The sequence below is a fragment of the Lagopus leucura genome, unplaced genomic scaffold (assembly GCF_019238085.1).
Source record: "Lagopus leucura isolate 7727_CA_CO unplaced genomic scaffold, USGS_WTPT01 Super-Scaffold_100002, whole genome shotgun sequence".
NCBI lineage: Eukaryota > Metazoa > Chordata > Aves > Galliformes > Phasianidae > Lagopus > Lagopus leucura.
The window spans coordinates 87,187,707-87,206,525 of record NW_024962263.1 but is presented as its reverse complement, the minus strand read 5'-3'; the positions used below and the strand labels follow the sequence as shown (position 1 = coordinate 87,206,525).

The 18,819-nt window shown below is 41.5% G+C and overlaps 1 protein-coding gene across 3 annotated transcripts in view; it reads left to right on the top strand.

Annotated features, from left to right (window-relative positions):
- Window positions 1-18,819, top strand: part of TRAPPC9 (trafficking protein particle complex subunit 9) — a 469,613-nt gene that overhangs the window by 20,360 nt on the left and 430,434 nt on the right. For all 3 annotated transcript variants that reach the window (XM_042869462.1, XM_042869461.1, XM_042869463.1), the window contains 2 exons: window positions 2,638-2,854; window positions 4,676-4,819. In XM_042869462.1, coding sequence (XP_042725396.1) covers window positions 2,638-2,854; window positions 4,676-4,819 — 361 coding nt within the window. The remainder of the gene's footprint in view (window positions 1-2,637; window positions 2,855-4,675; window positions 4,820-18,819) is intronic.

The following is an 18,819-nucleotide window of genomic DNA, read 5'->3' as shown; positions in this document are numbered from 1 at the left end:
GTGTTAAACTTGTACAAAATTACAAAGCTAGGAAAGGTATTTGTGATGCTGCACTGATAGTGTGCTGAATGCACACAGCCCTCCCTGAAATAATTAGTTGGTGTAGTTAGTTAGTGTGGGATTGTTTTCTTGTTTCTTTTAAGCCCTTGAGTGGTGACACCGACCTATTTGTGCAGAGGGAAAACACAGTTTTGGTGTCTCTGTTGACAATGAGGCACAGCTTTCTGCAACTGCAAAAAATAACGTGAGTAGCTTTGAGTGACAAGTGGTGCCAGTGTTGAAAACTTACTCAAATAAGGTAAAAATAAAAACTTTTAAGAGAATCTGTTGCCTCTCAGCTGTTTCCAATTAGTGCGCGCTCACATCTGTAACGCTGTCATGGCCTTCTGTCAGGGAGTGTAAAGACATGACGAGGAACAATGGCTTTTAAGCTAGAAACCAGTAGGTTTAGCTTTGATATCAGTAATTCTTCACTGTGAGGGTGGTGAGGTGCTGCCCAGCTGTGCATGCCCCAACCCTGCAAATGCTCAGGGCACTGGATAGGGCTTTTGGATGCCTGATCTAGTGGACGATGTCCATGCCCATAGCATGGGGCTGGAGCTGGGTGGTCTTTAAGGTCATTTCTAGCCTGAGCTATTCTACGATTCTGTGATTCTCTTCCCATCTTAGCAATTTAGTTTTCCAGACGTGTGTGAATACTGCCAGTATTTTGTATTTTGAGAAATAGATTTGATAACTTATTTAAGCTTTTCTAACTCTAATACTTGATCAAAATGGCCTTTTAAATTCTGCTGTCATTTGTTGTATTTCACTAGGTTTTTAAAAATGACATAAATAGGGGGGAAAAGAAGTTGGAGCAGCTTCTCTGCCTGAATGGGTGAAATAATGTAACATCTCGTGTTCTTCCTGCATGCTGGCTTTTCAAGATTCTGATAAACTGTTCTTAAACTGATCTGTATTTCATTTTTGTGCCTTCTTTTCTTTCCAGCTGCATTTTCAGCTCAGTACAATTGCCTTTTTACAGCTCCTGTTACAGGATTGGTCTGTTGTATGGTTGTGCTGTGGTTTTGCATTGTGCAGTCTTATGTCATAGGGAAGTAGCAACTTCAGCTGCAGAAGCTGAAGCTTGCCAGAATGATTTGCTAGTCTGTCTGTGTCTCTGGATCGTTTGAACTACTAGGATTTGAGCTGTCAGATAGGGTCATGGTGCTCTCTGAAAACTCCCAAGCTTTTTGAGCATTCTTTGTGACACAGCCTGAAATTAGTGGTGACTTACAGAAACAGTTTTCTCACGATTTTGTAATGATGTCAGCATTTATGTGATTTAAAAAATGTTTTGAAGCTTTATGAGTATTTCTGTAAAAGTCATTAGTGTACCTATAATCTTCTGACATTCGGAGTCTGAAAGTGCCTGCAATTATTGGAACAGGCTGCCCAGGGAGGTGGTGGAGTCACTGTCTGTGAAGGTTTTATAGAAGCATGTGGCAGTGACGGGCATGGCTTAGTGAGCATGGTGATGATTGATTGATTGATGGCTGGACTGGGTGAACCTTGTGGTCTTTTGCAACCTGTATGATTCTATGTCATTAAACAAAAAATTGAGATTGATGCTTTTCGTTTTGAAGAATTATGTGCAGAAATTGTGGTTTGTGTCCATCATGTTATTTTTCTATGAACTTTGTCATCGTAAATGCCTGTAAAGCTGTTAACATACAGAGTAACTCTTAGTAATATTTGATATTGCTTTTGTTTGTGCATGTTCAGTATTGTGCACTAGGTGTCATCATTGATCCATTTTGAGAACTCTACTTGTTACTGGATCACAGAATCACAGAATGGCCTGGGTTGAGAAGGACCACAATGATCATCTGTTTTCAACCCCCTGCTATGTGTAGGGTCACCAGCCACCAGACCAGGCTGCCCAGAGCCACATCCAGCCTGGCCTTGAATGCCTCCAGGGATGGGGCATCCACAGCCTCCTTGAGCAACCTAACTCTTATTCATTGTGAGAAAGGAGCAATTGCACGGGCCCTGTGCATATATATTGGCAAGCTACAGTAGCATATAGTGGTGGCTTACCAAGTTTGTTTGTACTTGAAACCTAATGGGGCTTGACCTTTCACTGAATTCTACCCCATTTGTTGACAGTTTGCACAGATATGGTATCATGGTAGCAATATTTTGTGATTTACGAGATCAGAGACTCATAAAAACTGAGAGTTTAGGTTTGCTTTTGAAGTGGTTCAAACATTTAACCTGATAAATCAGTAGTTTTTGGAAGCGGTGTATTTTTATGTTCTTATCGTGCACCTGAATATCATGCTAAGTATCACCCATAAGATATGAAACTCTAGCTATTTTTAGCTGTTTTGACTAACTTAACACTTCATAGTACTGATAACTAACTAAGTTGTTCAGAAAATGCATCCTTGCTGTTCTTGTTAGCAGATGAACTTCTGAAGCAAGCTGAAGATTTCCTGGCAGTAGGGGTTGGCATGACTGGCTGTGTGCAAACATGCTGGCCTTCTGTGGTGGAGATGCCTATTACATTTTTTCTTCTTTTTTATTGTGTTACTCAGTAACATCCTTGAAAACTGTGTTGAATTGAAAACAGTTCCATTTTCTCTTCAATTTCAGCTCTCAGAAGAAGAAAAAATCCAGCGTTACAGCATTCTTTCGGAGCTGTACGAACGAATTGGTTTTCACCGCAAGTCTGCTTTTTTCAAGCGTATCGCAGCAATGCAGTGTGCTGCACCCAGCATCCCAGAGCCTGGATGGAGGGCCTGCTACAAATTGCTTTTGGAAACTCTCCCTGGCTATAGTTTATCATTGGATCCTAAAGATTTCAGCAAAGGTAAATGTCTCTGGGGGAGCATGCGTTTGCTTACGGTGTCACTCAGGTGGCTTTATATTACTCATTTCCTTGAGAAACATCAAATAAAACCCAAATCCTTTACCTATCCAAAAAGAATTGTGGCAAACAGAGTAGCTCTTCAAAACAGCACCTTTGCTTTTTGCTGGTGTTGCTTTTGATAGTTTGGAATTTCTGAGAGCTGCTGCTGAGTGTATTGCTGCGTTCCTCCGTTTGTAGCAAATGTGTTTTATTAATGAGAGCTTCTCTTCTACTGTTTCAAAATGTCTTTGTGATTTTATGCTTCTCAGTACAAGAAAGGTCATTTTATTTCAGTGTATTTTTTAATTATGTGCTTTCAGCTTTGTGTTTGAGAAATTGTATTAATTTCGATATGGTTTATAATCAAAGAATGAAAGATTCTTTTATACTTTTATACAGAGACACACTCATACAAATATAGATGTAATTACGTGCGTGTGTGTAAGCTCGCATTTGTATCTGTAAGGTCAAATATGTCATGTTTCTCCACAGATTAAATCTGTGTGATATTATCTATAAGACTAGCTTTTAAATATTTAAACAATTTTAAACAATTTTATCTTTTGAATTGCTATTTTTTGGCATCTATTAAAAATAAAGAAAAACTACAATAACAATCCAACAAAGCAAAACCAGCTCATAATAACAAGTGGCTATTCCTATAGCTGCTAAGTACTGTCTTTGCTTTCTGCAAGTTTTTTCATACTGTCTGCCACCATTCTTCAGGTAAGCTATATTTGAACATGCGTTGGCTGCTCCAAAAGTAGTGCCTCCTATTTATTTCCATGGAAACTGGAGGAAGTTTTTCACACAGAAGGTGGTGACACACTGGAACAGGTTGCCCAAAGAGGTTGTGGATGCCCCATCCCTGGAGGCATTCAAGGCCAGGCTGGATGTGGCTCTGGGCAGCCTGGTCTGCTGGTTGGCGACCCTGCAGATAGCAGGGGGTTGAAACCAGATGATCACTGTGGTCCTTTTCAACCCAAGCCATTCTGTGATTCTATGATTATTTGATAGAGTAAATTCTCATGGACAAAACACTATTTTTCAGCTTAGTCACTACCATTTGCTGATTTGTGTGGATGAGTTGGTTGACACTCTTCATTTTACAGTGTGACAGCTTCATCTGGTGGCTATCAGGAGCGTGGCTTGTCTTTCAGGTCACTTCCTGAAGCCACTGCTGAAATGTACCACCCACCATTCAGCACTGAATGCATTGGGTGCCATTTTTTTCACAAGGAGAAATTCAGTTCCACACCTTTGTTTCATATGCACTTCTGTGTCAGATGGCATTTTGTCAGACTTCCCCTCTGCCACCATCAGCTGCATGGCAACAGAATGTAACAAAATACAGGCATGACTTGGTCTTTAGACTTGGGATTAGTCCTTCCTTAGATTTAGGAAGTGCTGAATTTGGATGAAAATGAAGTTTGTTGCATGAAATCTCATGAATTTTTGGTTCTGAAAGTTCAAAAATTGTGCACTGTGTTTTTTTCTTTACAGGAAGCATTAACTTTCTGAATTCCAATGATAAATATAGACAGTAGACAAGAATATATAAAAAAAAATTGCTTTACATTTAAAAACAGAAGTAAATCCAAATACCTTGTTTTTCCTATCATTTTGAGTTCAAGCTTTGGGTTTTGTAATTATTGGTTCTGTTGGGTGATTTTTATGTATCATTAAGTTACTGCTTAATACGTACAGGAAACCAAATAAAATTGTTTATTTTATGACTTCTGCCTTAAGAATAAATAAATTAAATGACTGTTCACTTTGTAGGAACTCACAGAGGATGGGCTGCAGTGCAGATGCGTTTGCTTCATGAACTAGTATATGCTTCAAGAAGAATGGGCAATCCTGCCCTATCCGTCAGGCATCTGTCTTTCCTTCTCCAGACCATGCTGGATTTTCTTTCTGATCAAGGTATGATTTTTAAAAAAGTTATCTGTGCTTTATTCTGTAGTGTTTTTGAAGTGTACTTCATTTGAGAAGTAATGGAAAGGACAGAAATTAGAGGATTGCTTGCATTGTGTAGCTGTTTGCTGGCAATCAATCAAGTATCCAGTGTTAATAATTTCAAATATTGCAATATTCTGACCTTAATATATAGCATCTAACTAAAACTTTCTTGAATGTTTTCCATCTGCAAATTGACTGCTTCAGTGCTTGATTTCCTCTGTAAATATTAGGTGTGTGATTGGAGAGCATAATTTGTGTTGTGGATTAAAAAAATAAAAAGCATTAGAAAATGCTAGCAGCAGTGAAGAGATTGAGAATAATTGGGAAAGGAAAGAAGAGTCTGCTGTAGTTCTGCTGTAGGTTTTCTGAATAAACTGATGGAGTGGATGAGCAGCTGTAAGAGACTCTAGAACACAGGTGATCTTCTCTTTATCAGTCAAAGGAAAATGCTTTAAAAGTACCACTTGGACCTGGTGGATCAGTGCATTGTTACAGGACTGGGGTCATAGCCAGGGATATTGGGCTTCGTAGAGAAACCTGTCTGCTGGGAACTGATTGGATCCATCTGTAAGAGGACCTTCACTGGAGAAAGCTTGAAAGTTGCCATGGGAGGAGAATCTTAGTTCACCCAACTCTTAAGAACAGCAGTAAGGAAGATCCAGAGAACTTTAAGACTGTCAGTCTGACCTTGGTACCTAGGAAGTTTATAGGGCAGATGTCACATTTGGAAGAATCAAGTGAACATGCACAGCCAGCATGGGTTTGCGAAAAGCAGATCCTACCTAACTTGATCTCCATTACAAGATTACTCACTCAGTAGATGGGGAAGAGCTGTGGGTATTATTTACCTCAAGTTTGGTAAAGTACTTGACGCAGTTTTCCACAGTATATCCTGGAAAAAGTGTCTGCTCATGGCTTGGACAGGTGTACGGTTTGCTGGGTAAAAAATCTGCCTGGCTGGCATTGCTCAGGAAGTCCTGGTGAGCAGAAATTAATTAATTTGTTGGCTGCTCACTAGTGGTGTCCTGGGGGTGCTGTTTGACAGCTGGCTGAGTGTGAGCCAGCAGTGTGCCCAGGTGGCCAAGAAGGCATGGCACTGTTCAGTACTGTTCAGTTTTTGGTCCCTTACTACAAGAAAGATTCTGAGTAGCTTGAGCATATGCAGAGCAGTGATGCTGCTCAAGTGACTGGACAGCAAGACTTGTGAGGAGAGACTGAGGGAACTGGGTTTGTTTAGTTTAGAGGAGGCTAAAGGGAGACCTCGTGGCTCTCCACAACTACCTGCAGAGTTTCTAAAGAAGAAAGTGTTGGTCTCCTCAGATGTAAAGCTGAAGGTCTGAAGTTGTGTCAGGGGAGGTTCAGGCTGGACATTAGGAAGAATTTCTTCTTGGAGAGTGTGGTCATGCATTTGACAGGGACTGTTCAGGGGAACAGTGCTGTCCCCGTGTTTGGAGGCATTTAAGAGATGTGTGTCTGTGGTGTCTGTAGTGATGGGACTTGGTATCATTAGATGGATGGTTAGACTTCAAGGAAGGTCTCTTCCAATCTAGATGATTCTGTTGGAAAGCATGCTGGAAAGATGTTTCTGATGGAAATTGAATTCAGCATGTTTTTCTCTCTTTATTGCTTTCAATAATGAGCAAATGTCACTCCTTGGTGACTTCTGCAGCAAGCATTTTGCTGGGAGCCTACTAATAAATTCCCTTGTCTGTTTAGTGGATCAAATCAGTAACGGAGGAAGGAGAACTGATAAACTGAAATAAATTATCTGTCTGTAAATGTTACTTGCTGTTAAAAGGTCCTTTGATTTTTCTGGGCTCATAAGGGAAGTTTCACTGTTGTTTTTTTCTTAAGGATGGGAAATTCCATTGCAGACAAGGCTTTGAGCTGTTCCATATATTTCCACCTATGATATTGCTAGTCCCGAATCTTAAAAAAGTCCAAAGAACTTTTTTTGTATTTGCCACTGAGTTTTGAATCTCCTGAATGTTGGCTGGATGTCAGGCTGCCTCTCTTTAAAATGATGTGTTTTTTTCTTAAATAGAACACACTTCCTATTTTATAGCTTGTAATTGGTGATGTATGTTAAATACTACACTTAAATTTCAGGTAGTTAGCAGCTCATCTTTAAAAATGAAACTAATGGAAGTGAAAACTCCAAATGAAAGGAAGTTGCCAGCTAAACATTTAGCACTGGAACATAATCCAGCCCTTTTCTGTCTTGGGATTTGCTTTGTATGGGCAGAAAAGGAATATTCCCTTACTCTAGCTTGTTAATCTGATTCTATTCATTCGTTAGATAAGCTGAAATTGAGAAAGTGGGACTTCAGGAGACAGAAAAACTTGATTTCATCTTTACTACAAGGAGAATTTAAAGGATGAGGATGAAATTTAGTGGTTACAATGAAAGATCTAATAATTAGAAGGTCTTGCTTCTATTCACAGAACACAAATACATTGTCAAAACTGGTTTGTGTTTAAAACACAATTTTCCTGTATTTGAATTAATTGAATGACACTGATAATTATTATAAAAACAGAACTTTCGTATATAATCACTGGGATTAGAATTTCCAGCCATGGAGCCTGGCAAATCTGAATAAAAGTATCATCAAGTAAATGGGAGATGTCAGTCATTATTTTAACAGCATGGAATTTGAGAGTCTGATTTAAAACTAAGCTATTTCAGTACGTAAATCTGTAAAATGCAGTCTTGTGGTTAGCAAAAAGAGAAATCAAATTGTGCATTAAAGCTCCGTGATCTCAAGCCATTATGTTTTAGCAAGCCCTTAAGAATCACTCTTTCTTTAAATAAGAATTAAAATAGGCAATTGCAAAATTGCTCAGAATTCATTCTCTCTCTTTGTTATAATACTTTTTGAAGCATAATACTGTACAGTTCACATTGAATTTAATTTGGATAAGGTCAGATGCTTGAAAAACTAGGTTTTTTTTGTTTGTTTGTTTTGTTTTTAGTTATGGATAGTATCAATAGTACTTAAGGATTGTAATTCTATTGCCAACAAATGATTCTGAGGTGACCTATCGAATGATGGCTTGCCTAAACACAAGGTTACTTTGCAACAGCTGTTATTGCTGTGTGAGCTACCCATGCAGAATCCACTTACAGGTAACGTGTGTCTCTCATACAGGTTTGGATTCTTTCAGGTTTTCATGGTTTTTCAACTCCATTATACCTGCTTCTTTGCTAACTTTTCTGGTGGCAAGGATGTAAGTGCACAGAAGTGATCTTTTCTCTCTGTTCATGGTGTGGGATGAAATGCTTCATTCCTTTCTTGGTGGATTTCCCTTCTTTAAATGTCATCAAAGTTACTTATTTGGGAAATAATGTGCACCTTTTGGTACCTCTTGTTACACCTCTGCCATTAAAATCTACCGATTCTCTAATTATTTTTGTGCTTTTTAGACTTCTAATGAGATGACAGACTTCACATTTGAGATCTCTGCTGATCTATCTCTTGTGTACTTCCTTTATCAAGTGCAGTAGTTCAGTTATTCTGCCTTTTGAACCTGACCTCAGCCCTCTTCATACCCTTTCAGTATTCTTCCAGCCAACTGCATTGTCAGCACAGATAGTACTGCAGTATTAGCATGGCCTTCAGTGTCTCAACGTTTCTATTCTTCCGGTCTTATCCTTCTCTGGATTAGGATGATAACTTTTTTTAGTAACAGAAGCACATTGGCTAACTACTTAAGGAATGACAGCATGGCCTCTCACGTATGTATGTTGACTTTTCAACACCAGAAGCAGAACAGTGGGCATCACGTAGTGCAGAGTTCTCAGCTGTGGGCATCAGAGTCTTTCTGTGATGACCTTGTTTTTAGTCTTCTCAGATGCAACAGTGACCAAAAATTAAAAGGCTGAGTTCCACAGCTATGACTACAGAATGTCTTTTGGTCTGGAAGATAAGGCACACTGGTTGGTTCAGTTTTGTTGCTCTAGTTAGCAAAACTTTCTTTGCTCCCTGAGTGTAAGATTTAGAACAATTTTAGCTTATTTATCTTTCCACACATACCATGATGAAACTTGTTTTAGCCCTATCAAACTGCAGAAGATGTCATTGCAAATACCATTTAGATACAGACACTCTGCAGAGCTGTTACTCTAGCCACTGTCATGGATTCACTGAAGTGTAGGAAATCTTTAGTGAAAATCTTAAGACGCTTCTCTTCAACCCAAGGACAGATAAGTCCTGCATGTGATGAAGTGCTGAGGGGATCACTTTGCCTTGACTGAATATTTTCTCTTCAGAAGCAAACCTTATTAACAGAGTTCATCAGTGTCCATTAAGAAGAGTTTGTGTGTGGATTTTCAGTTACAGTGTGTATGACTTCTGTCTTCATAGAAGCACTGCAGAAGAAATACCATGGATTGGTGTTTTATTTCTTGATCAGGGATTGTTTTTATGGTTTATGTCAGATAGTGCCTGCATACCATGAGTGCCCATAGTCTGTACAGTGGTAGGAATGTAGTTCTATCTAAGAAAAAAAGGCCTTGTTACTTCGAGAGGTCTTGTATTGATTTTTCAAAAATACCACTAGTTGTCTAGATTTCATAGACATGATTCTGAGTCCCATGGTGCCAAGATTCTTTCCCTGTTGCAGTACTGGCTGTTGCTTGGCAATTAAGAAGCACGTGGCGTGTTAATCTATGACATGCAAACCTTCAGGGTTTGTAAGTTTGGCTGTTTTCTCCTGAAAATAATTTCTCACTGTCCAGAAAATGCTTATTGTCACACTGTGCTAAGATAATCTTCTGTGATAAGAATTTCTGCCAAAACTGAATCTGAATTCTCTTTCAGTTCTTCTCATCGTTGAGTTGTGATGGACTTATTAGTGTTGGCTGGGCACCATCCAACTTTGATGGGCACCAGCACTTAATGCTTTGACAGCTTTGGGTTGTTGTAGTTGGAAGACCATGGACTGCATGATATCATCTACCTGGACTTGTGCAAAACATTTCACACTGTCTTGTATGATATCCTTGTTGCCAGGTTGGAGAAAAATCAATTTGATGAGTGGACCACTCTCTGGATAAGAATGGGCTGAATGGTTGCACCCAGAGAGTTGCAGTCAGTGATGTCCAAGTGGAGACTGGTGATGAGTGGTGTTCCTCAGTGATTGGTGTTGGGACTGGTGTTATTTAACATCTTTGCAGGCGATGTGGACAGTGGGATCGAGTGCACTCTCATCAAGGTTGCAGACAATACCAAGCTCAGTGGTGCAGTTGACACACTAGAGTAGATCCACTAGATGCCATCCAGAGGGACAGGCTTGAGAGTTGGGCCCATGCCAACCTCATGGAGTTCAACAAGGTCCTGCACCTGAGCTGTGACAATCCCAAGCAGAGATGCAGGCTGGGCAGAGAATGGCTTGAGAACAGCCTTGAGAGGAGAAGGATTTGGGGATGCTGGTTGATGAAAGATTCAACATGAGTCAGCAATATGCAGTTGCAGCCCAGAAGGCCAACAGTATCCAAAGTTGCAGTGCTGTTCCCTTTCTTACCTGCTTAGAGACTGCAGCAGTAGGAGTTCTGGAGAGCTAAAGTTCAAATTTTCTTTCTTTTTCAGTTTGAACCACTCACTTGCCTTTGCCCCCCTGCTTGCTATTTTGCTTGTCTATTCCTGTAGTTCTCTCCCTTCCTCTCCACTTTTCCTCCTCTCCTTCATATATAGGACACAAGCAGCAAGATAAGTGTTAGAAATAAAAATTTAGATAAACAAGTAAGAATGCTTGGTTTTAACATATGCAACTCTTTCAAGTTTAATTCTGCTATCAGAGAAGAGCAAGTTCCACAGAAGTGAAGAAGGTAAATGGAAGAAATTTTACAGTGGCATATTTGCTGGTAGCACAGAGACCACTTCAGGAAGTCATAGATTCTCAGTAATGGCATTCTCCTACTTCTCCATTTAAGTAATTCCAAAATGATGAAAAATGTGTGGCTGGTTAAACAAAATAAACAGCACAGTTGAGGAAAATGGGATTTACTCTTTGAAAGTGGAAGTTATGTTCAAACGTATACAAAGAAGAACACCAACCCTGACAAGATATGGACAGAAGGGGAGCCTTAAGTACAAGAACCATTTTGAAGAGCAACTTGCTGTTGTTCTGCTGAAACATAATAATTTTATTTTAATTTGCAAGTAATGGATTTTTAAAACTACGCTTATTCTCTATTTAAAACTGCAAATGGCAAATGAATCTCTGCCTTTTTTTTTTTTTTTAAGACTTTTATGTAGGATGGAAGTTCTGACTAAATGAGGTGGCTGTCTTCAGTGTAGGTAACTGCATCCAGGTCATCCAAGCCATCCCACTGGCTTCTGTAACAAGGTGCATCATTCCCTTTAGGCAGTTAGCTAGCTCAGCACTGACTGCCTGTCTGCCTCTCACCCCATCACTGAGGCTTCTTTGAAGCAATTCTGGAAACAGAATTTCAATCTTTGAACTCATCTGGAATTCAGTAAGGTTATAAGAAACTGTAGTAAATAATAGTAGGCACATGTAATAGGATGGAGGTGGAACATCTTTGAAGTGTGACTGCTTTCTTTTCAAGTGGTGGAACGCTTACGTGACTATGATTCAGCTAATATGGCATTCCTGAATGCCAACAAGAACCCCTTTATGGGCATTGATGATTTAGTGGTTGTAAAAGAGAGGAAAGAAACAAGTGATTGAGGTTATGGTGTGGAGGAAAGAATGGAATCAAGAGGTGTAGGCTTCTGCTTTTTGACACAGTTGTAAGCTGTTAGGAAACTGGCAGAAATGGTAATAGTGGTTTTCTGCTGAGCCAGTGTTATTTAGAAGAGTTTCTAGGGTAGTTCTGATTGGGATATTGTGTTTCTTGAGAGTGGAAAATAAGAGGTACTGTATTGGAAACCTCTGAGAAGGTCTGCTTATGCTGTAAATAGTTTCAAGAACTCAATTCCCTGAAGTGTGTGTAATGTAGGCACCAACTGTTTTGCTCTACAGCTTCTCTCTTGGGCTGCAGCAGTTGTTCATATAGACATAGCCTGTCAGCAATTCACAATATTTTATAGTTCTAAGAATGTTGTTCCTTAATACTATATTTAATTTAGGACAGCACTTCCCCTAGGATCCTTTACAGTACATAAATTAATTTTTAGAAGGATAAAAGTTATTGATTTCAAGGGCTGAAAAGAATGAAACTTTAATCAGACTAAACAGAAATTATGATGGAAATGAAATTGATGCATGCTTCTGAGTTGAGGTGAGGTTTACTTAACTGACATTACTGAACTGGTTTTAATGTGCTGCATTGTATTTTTGTTGACAAAGTGCCTGCAAGATGTAATTGTGTAACCAGTAAATCTTTTAAATGCTTGGTCTTAGAAAGTTAAAATTAACTGATTTCAGGATGGAGACTGAAATGTGCAGTATAATTTCAGAGGGAATATTAACTGCAGCATGGTAGATTCTTAGCCAGTAGATGGAAATATTTTTACAGTTTCAGTGTAATTCCATGCCTTATCTGTACGTATGTGTGTGTATATATAAACGTAACTGAACAGACCTAGCACCTCGTGTTTGATAGCCATGACACCTGGTAACAAGCAGCGTCCCCCAGGGGTCTGCCTTGAGACCGGTGCTCTTTGACATCTTTATCAATGACATCGATGACAGAATCGAGTGCACCCACAGCAAGTTTGCTGACAACACCAAGCTGAGTGGGGCAGTTGACACGGTGGAAGGAAAGGATGCCATTCAGAATGACCTCAACAGGCTTGAAAGGTGGGCCTGGGTGAACCTGATGGGGTTCAACACAGCAAAGTGCAAGGTTCTGCACTTGGGCCAGAGGAATCCTAGGCATCCGTACAGACTGGAAGGAGGGGTCCTTGACAGCAGCCCTGTGGAGAAGGACCTGGGGGTCCTGATGGGTGAAAAGCTTAAAATGAGCCAGCAGTGTGCTCCTGCAGCTCAGAAGGCAAATGGTGTCCAGGGCTCCATCAGAAGAGGGGTGGACAGCAGGGACAGAGAGGTGACTGTCCCCCTCTACTCTGCTCTTGTGAGGCCCCATCTGCAGTACTGTGTCCAGGTCTGGAGCCTCCAGTACAAGAAAGACAGGGAGCTGTTGGAGAGGGTCCATAGAAGAGCCACAAAGATGATCAGGGGACTGGAGCACCTCCCCTATGAAGACAGGCTGAGGGAGCTGGGCTTGTTCAGCCTGGAGAAAAGAAGACTGCAGGGTGACCTCATTGCAGCCTTTCAGTACCTAAAGGGAGCCTACGAACGGGAGAGGAATCAACTCTTTGAAAGGGTTGATAACTGCAGGACAGGGGGAAATGGTTTTAAGTTGAGGAAGGGGAGATTTAAGTTGGATGTGAGGGGGAAGTTCTTTACTATGAGAGTGGTGAGGTGCTGGAACAGGCTGCCCAGAGAGGCTGTGGATGCCCCGTCCCTGGAGGTGTTCAAGGCCAGGTTGGATGGGGCCCTGGGCAGCCTGGTCTGGTATTAAATGGGGAGGTTGGTGGCCCTGCATGTGGCAGGGGGTTGGAGCTTCATGATCCTTGAGGTCCCTTCCAACCCGGGCCTTTCTGTGATTCTGTGACACAATATGTTTGAATGAAAATGTATGTTTATAAAAAAAGAAAAGCTTGAATGTAAATGCTTTCTGACTTATTATAGTAGGAGTTCTGTGAAGTAGGAGGAAACTTCTTAGAAGCCACTTATCTTACAAATCAGGGTTCTTTGCATAATCAGATAAATAGGACATGGATGTGCACCATACATAAGCCAGGTGGCCATGTTGGTTTTTTTTTTCTTGTGACTCTTCCATCTCTCTTGCAATACTGCAAAGAGTAATAATGCACGCTGCTGTTTAAGTTTTCCTGTACAAGGTAAGCATAAAAGTGAATCAGGTGAATGATATTCAGCGTTTGTTTGAATTTTGCTGGTTTTGGTCTAGTTCTCTTTTGTTCAGTTCTGTGCTGTAAATCTTCAGCACTATTACATGCTCCTGGTGCTGGGAGTTTATCTGGAACACTGCATATTTTAAAATCTCTTTTTTATTCAATACAGAATAGAAACAGGAGGCTAAAACTCTCTGGGCTTATTTTACTCATTTAAAAGCTCACTCTGTAATTGATGTTTTTTAAAGGAGCTGGCTTATTAAATAACTAAACTCTAGAACAGCTTTTTCAAAAAGGTGTAATTTTCATGACACCATAGTCTTTTGGGCTATTCTGAAACTTGAGATTGCTGTGAGGAAAAGCAAAATGCCAATAGAACGTAATTTCAAATAATAATCTGCATATCCTTCTGTGATTGAATACGCTGATTCAGATGGCAATTCAGTGAATTTATCAATTACGAAGTGGAACAAATACATGAGATTAAGTAAACTAGTAACGAAGTCACCAAGAGGAATAAAATTATTTTCCGTAGCACAAAATATGATGACTGACACTTGAAGTCAGTGTTATATGAAGGCCTATTGTAAGGTAGATAAGATTAACAGTAGTTCAAAATGTGTAGTATTACAAAAAAACAAAACAAAACAAAACACAAAAATCTTTTGTAGTTTACTCACTTTAGTCTTCAGTTCAGAGCTGTGTGTTACACTTTTTGATAAAGCACAGAAAAAATCTCTAGGCTTTACCTTATCAAAAGTCTTAAGAGAAACAGGAAATCGGTCATTAAAACTTGCAAGCTTGTTTAAAGTCATTCATAAGGCTTGCTGATGATTGCTTGAGGCTTGCTGATGTGACTCCCATCTTCAAGAAGGGCCGCAGGGAGGATCTGGGGAACTATAGGCCTGTCAGCCTTACCTCAGTACCAGGGAAGGTTATGGAGCAAATCATCTTGGATGAGATTGCACAGCATGTACGCAGTGTCCAGGGGATCAGACCCAGCCAGCACGGGTTTGTGAAAGGCAGGTCGTACTTGACCAACCTCATCTCTTTCTACGACTGGGTGACTAGTCTGATAGATGAGGGAAGGGCTGTTGATGTAGTCTTCCTAGACTTCAGCAAAGCCTTTGACACGGTCCCTCACAGGCTTCTTCTGGGGAAACTGGCTGCCCGTGGTCTGAACAGATATACACTTCTTTGGGTAAGGAACTGGCTAGAGGGCCGTGCCCAGCGGGTCGTGGTGAATGAAGTCCAGCTGGCGACCCGTTTCAAGTGGTGTCCCCCAGGGGTCGGTACTGGGGCCGACCTTGTTTAATATCTTTACTGATGACCTGGATGAGGGGATTGAGTGTACCTTCAGCAAGTTTGCAGATGATACCAAACTGGGAGGTGGTGTTGATCTGCCTGAGGGTAGGGAGGCCCTTCAGAGGGATTTAGACAGGCTGAACCGCTGGGCTGAGGTGAATGGGATGAGGTTCAACAAGGCCAAGTGTCGGGTCCTCCATTTTGGCCATAACAACCCCATGCAGTGTTACAGGCTTGGGGATGAGTGGCTGGATGAGTGTGAAGAAGAGAAGGACCTGGGGGTGTTGGTTGATGCTCGGCTGAACATGAGCCAACAGTGTGCTCAGGTGGCCAAGAGGGCCAACGGCATACTGGCCTGCATCAGAAATAGTGTGGCCAGCAGAAGCAGGGAGGTGATCATCCCCCTGTACTCAGCACTGGTGAGGCCGCATCTCGAGTATTGTGTTCAGTTTTGGACCCCTCACTACAGGAAAGATGTTGAGATCCTGGAGCGTGTTCAGAGAAGGGCAACAAAACTGGTGAGGGGTCTGGAGCACAAACCTTATGAGGAGCGGCTGAGGGAGCTGGGATTGTTCAGTCTGGAGAAGAGGAGGCTCAGGGGAGACCTCATTGCACTGTACAACCTCCTGAAGGGAGGTTGTGGTGAAGAGGGATTTGGCCTCTTCTCCCAGGCAACGAGCAGGACACGGGGCAATGGCCGCAAGTTGTATCAGAGGAGGTTTAGGTTGGACATAAGGAAGAACTTCTTCTCTCAGAGAGTGGTCAGGCATTGGAATGGCTGCCCAGGGAGGTGGTGGAGTCACCATCCCTGGCAGTGTTCAAGACGCGTCTGGATGACGTGCTGTGCGATATGGTTTAGTACTAGTGGTGGCAATGGTGATGAGGAGACGGTTGGACTGGATGATCTTATAGGTCGTTTCCAACCTTGTGATTCTTGTTATTCTTGTGATTCTTGTGATAAATATAATGAAGTTTTCAAGGTGTACCACAGAATTCACATCTTTGTGGGCAGTTTACTTGGCCTGATGGCTGCACATCTGTCTCATGTGTCTCAAAGCGGGAAGTGAATCCTAACCCAGGAGCTGGCAGGTCTCAGTAAGGGGGCTTTAAACCAAGTCTGAAGGGATGAGGGGTTAAAACATGGCTTGCTAGAGATGAGCCTGAGGGAACCTCCTGTGGAAGAAAGGTTTGGCAACCTGTGGAGAATACAAAGAAGCTGTTAAGACATGCAGGGAGAAAATTAGAAATGCAAAAGCTCAGCTTGAACTCAACTTGGCCACTGTAGTAAAAGAGAACAAAAAACTTTTTAATAAATATTTTAATGGTAAGAAGAGAGCTAAAGAGAATCTTCATCCTGTAGTGGATGTAGTGGGGAACATGACCACTGAGGATAAGGAAAAGGCTGAGGTTCTGAAAGCCTTCCATACATTTGTCTTTAAAAGTCATACTAGTTATCCTCAGGGTAGTCTACCTCCTGATCTGGAAGTCTGAGATGGGGAGCAGAATAAACCCCCCATGATTCAGGTGGAGACAGTTTGAGAATTAATAGTTCACCTGGACTGTCACAAGTCCGTGGGGCTGGATGGGATCCATGTGGAGATGCTGAGGGAGCTAGAAGAGGTGATTGCCGAGGTGCTTTCCACCATCTATCAGTGCTCCTGGTTAACCAGAGAGGTCCCAAAGGATTGGAGGCTTGCCAGCGTGTTCCCCAACTGCAAGAAAGGTCATAAGGAGGATCCAGGAAACCACAGGCTTATGATTTGCCTGGTGGATGAGAGAAAGGCTGTTGATGTAGTCTACCTAGACTTCAGCAAAGCATTTGATACTGTCTCCCACAGTATTCTCATTGAGAAGCTGGCAGCCTGTGACTTGGGCGGATGCAGTCTTTGCTGGGTAAAGAACTGGCTGGGCGGCTGGGCCTAGAGAGTGATGGTGAATAGAGTTAAATCCAGCTGGAGACTGCTGAGGAGTAGTGTTCCACAGGGGTCGGTATTGAGACCTGTCCTGAATAATATCTTTACTGATGATCTGGAAGAGGGGATTGGGTGCACCCTCAGAAAGTTTGCAGATGAGACCAAGTTGAGACAAAATGTTGATCTGCCTGTTGGTAGGTAGGCCCTTCAGAGGGATCCTGGATCAAGGGGCTGAAGCCGTTGGGATGAAGTTCAACAAGACCGAGTGCTGCGTCCTGCACTTTGGCCACAATAACCTTAGGCAGTGCTACAGGCTTGGGGCAGAGTGGCTGGAAGACTGTGTAGAGGAAAAGAACCCGGGGGTGTTGGTCAGTGTTTGGTAGAACGTGAGCCAGCAGTATGCCCAGGTGGCAAAGAATACCAGTGGCATTCTGGATGGTATCAGAAATAGTGTTGCCAGCTGGAGCAGGGAGGTGATCATCCCACCGTACTCAGCACTGGTGAGGCTCTCAAGTATTATGTTCAGTTTTGGGCCCGTCAGTACAAGGAAGACATTGAGGCCCTGGAGCATGTTCAGAGAAGGGTAACAAAACTATGAGGGGTCCGGGGCACAATTCTTATGAGGAGCAGCTGAGGGAACTGGGATTGTTCAGTCTGGAGGATTCCCAGGGAAGACCTTATTGCTTCCTACAGTTCTCTGAAAGGAAGTTGTGGCAAGGTGGGGGTTGGTCTCTTCTCCCAGGTAACTAGCAAAAGGATGAGAGAGAATGGCCGCAAGTTGCACCAGGGGAGGTTCAGCTTTGATATTAGAAAAAAAACTTCTCTGAAAGAGTGGTCAGGTGCTGGAATGGGCTGCCCAGGGAGGTGGTTAAGTCACCATTCCTGGAGGTGTTCATGAAACTTGGAGATCTGGTACTAAGGAACACTGTTTAGTGGGTACCACTGGCAGCAGGTAGGTGGTTGGACTAGATGGTCTTAGAGGTCTTTTCCAGCCTTAATGATTCTTTAAACAATTGAAGTGTCCTTTTCTCAAGAAAGGGGAGTCTCTTGGTATCACTAATGGAGATACTGAAACTTTGAGTTGTGTTGACTCTGTCTTTGCAGGACAGTATAGTAGGGAAAAAAGGACCTACAGAAATCGGTGCGTTGTTACCTTCTGTCTTTCTATGTTTCTTCTACCTAAAACACAAAATGAGAAATAAGAGTGTATAAGAATTACGTTGTTGTATCTGTTAATATTTACAAAACCTGCTTTGTACAGAGGCAGCTTGGTAGCAATTGTCCTTAATTTTTACATTGCTATGCAAGTTACCTTGTCTTAATTTGCTACACTTCATGTTAAGGTGGATCTTCTGGTATTTCTTAACATAGAATATAATCAATATTTCTCAGTGAATGACACATTGGTTTTGTACATGCAAAGTATATTTTGATATGTTGTTCAAACTACAGACATCTGAAGTTACCTTAGTGACAGCAGAGAACTAAATACTGAAATTTTAATGTCATTTGTGAACTCTGACTTCAGTTGTGTCAATTTTTCATGAGATTTTATCTAAAGGCATTTTTATGCTAGGTGTGAATTTCAAGCTCACTGTGGCATAACATTATACATTTTATATAAATGTTAGGGATCCTGTAATAAAAGACCATTGTACGTTTAGACTATCTCCATTCTTTTTTCCTGGTGCTGTTCAAAAGCAGGCAATGTTATTCTTACACAGACAACTTCTATATTTTGTCTGTATTGAACATGTTTTCCTCTTTTCCTCCTCTCCTCCAAACTTAGGAGTAAAGGCAATCATTTCTCTTTGACAGGTGAACTCTCACACAGCACATAACCGAATCCCTTTGCACT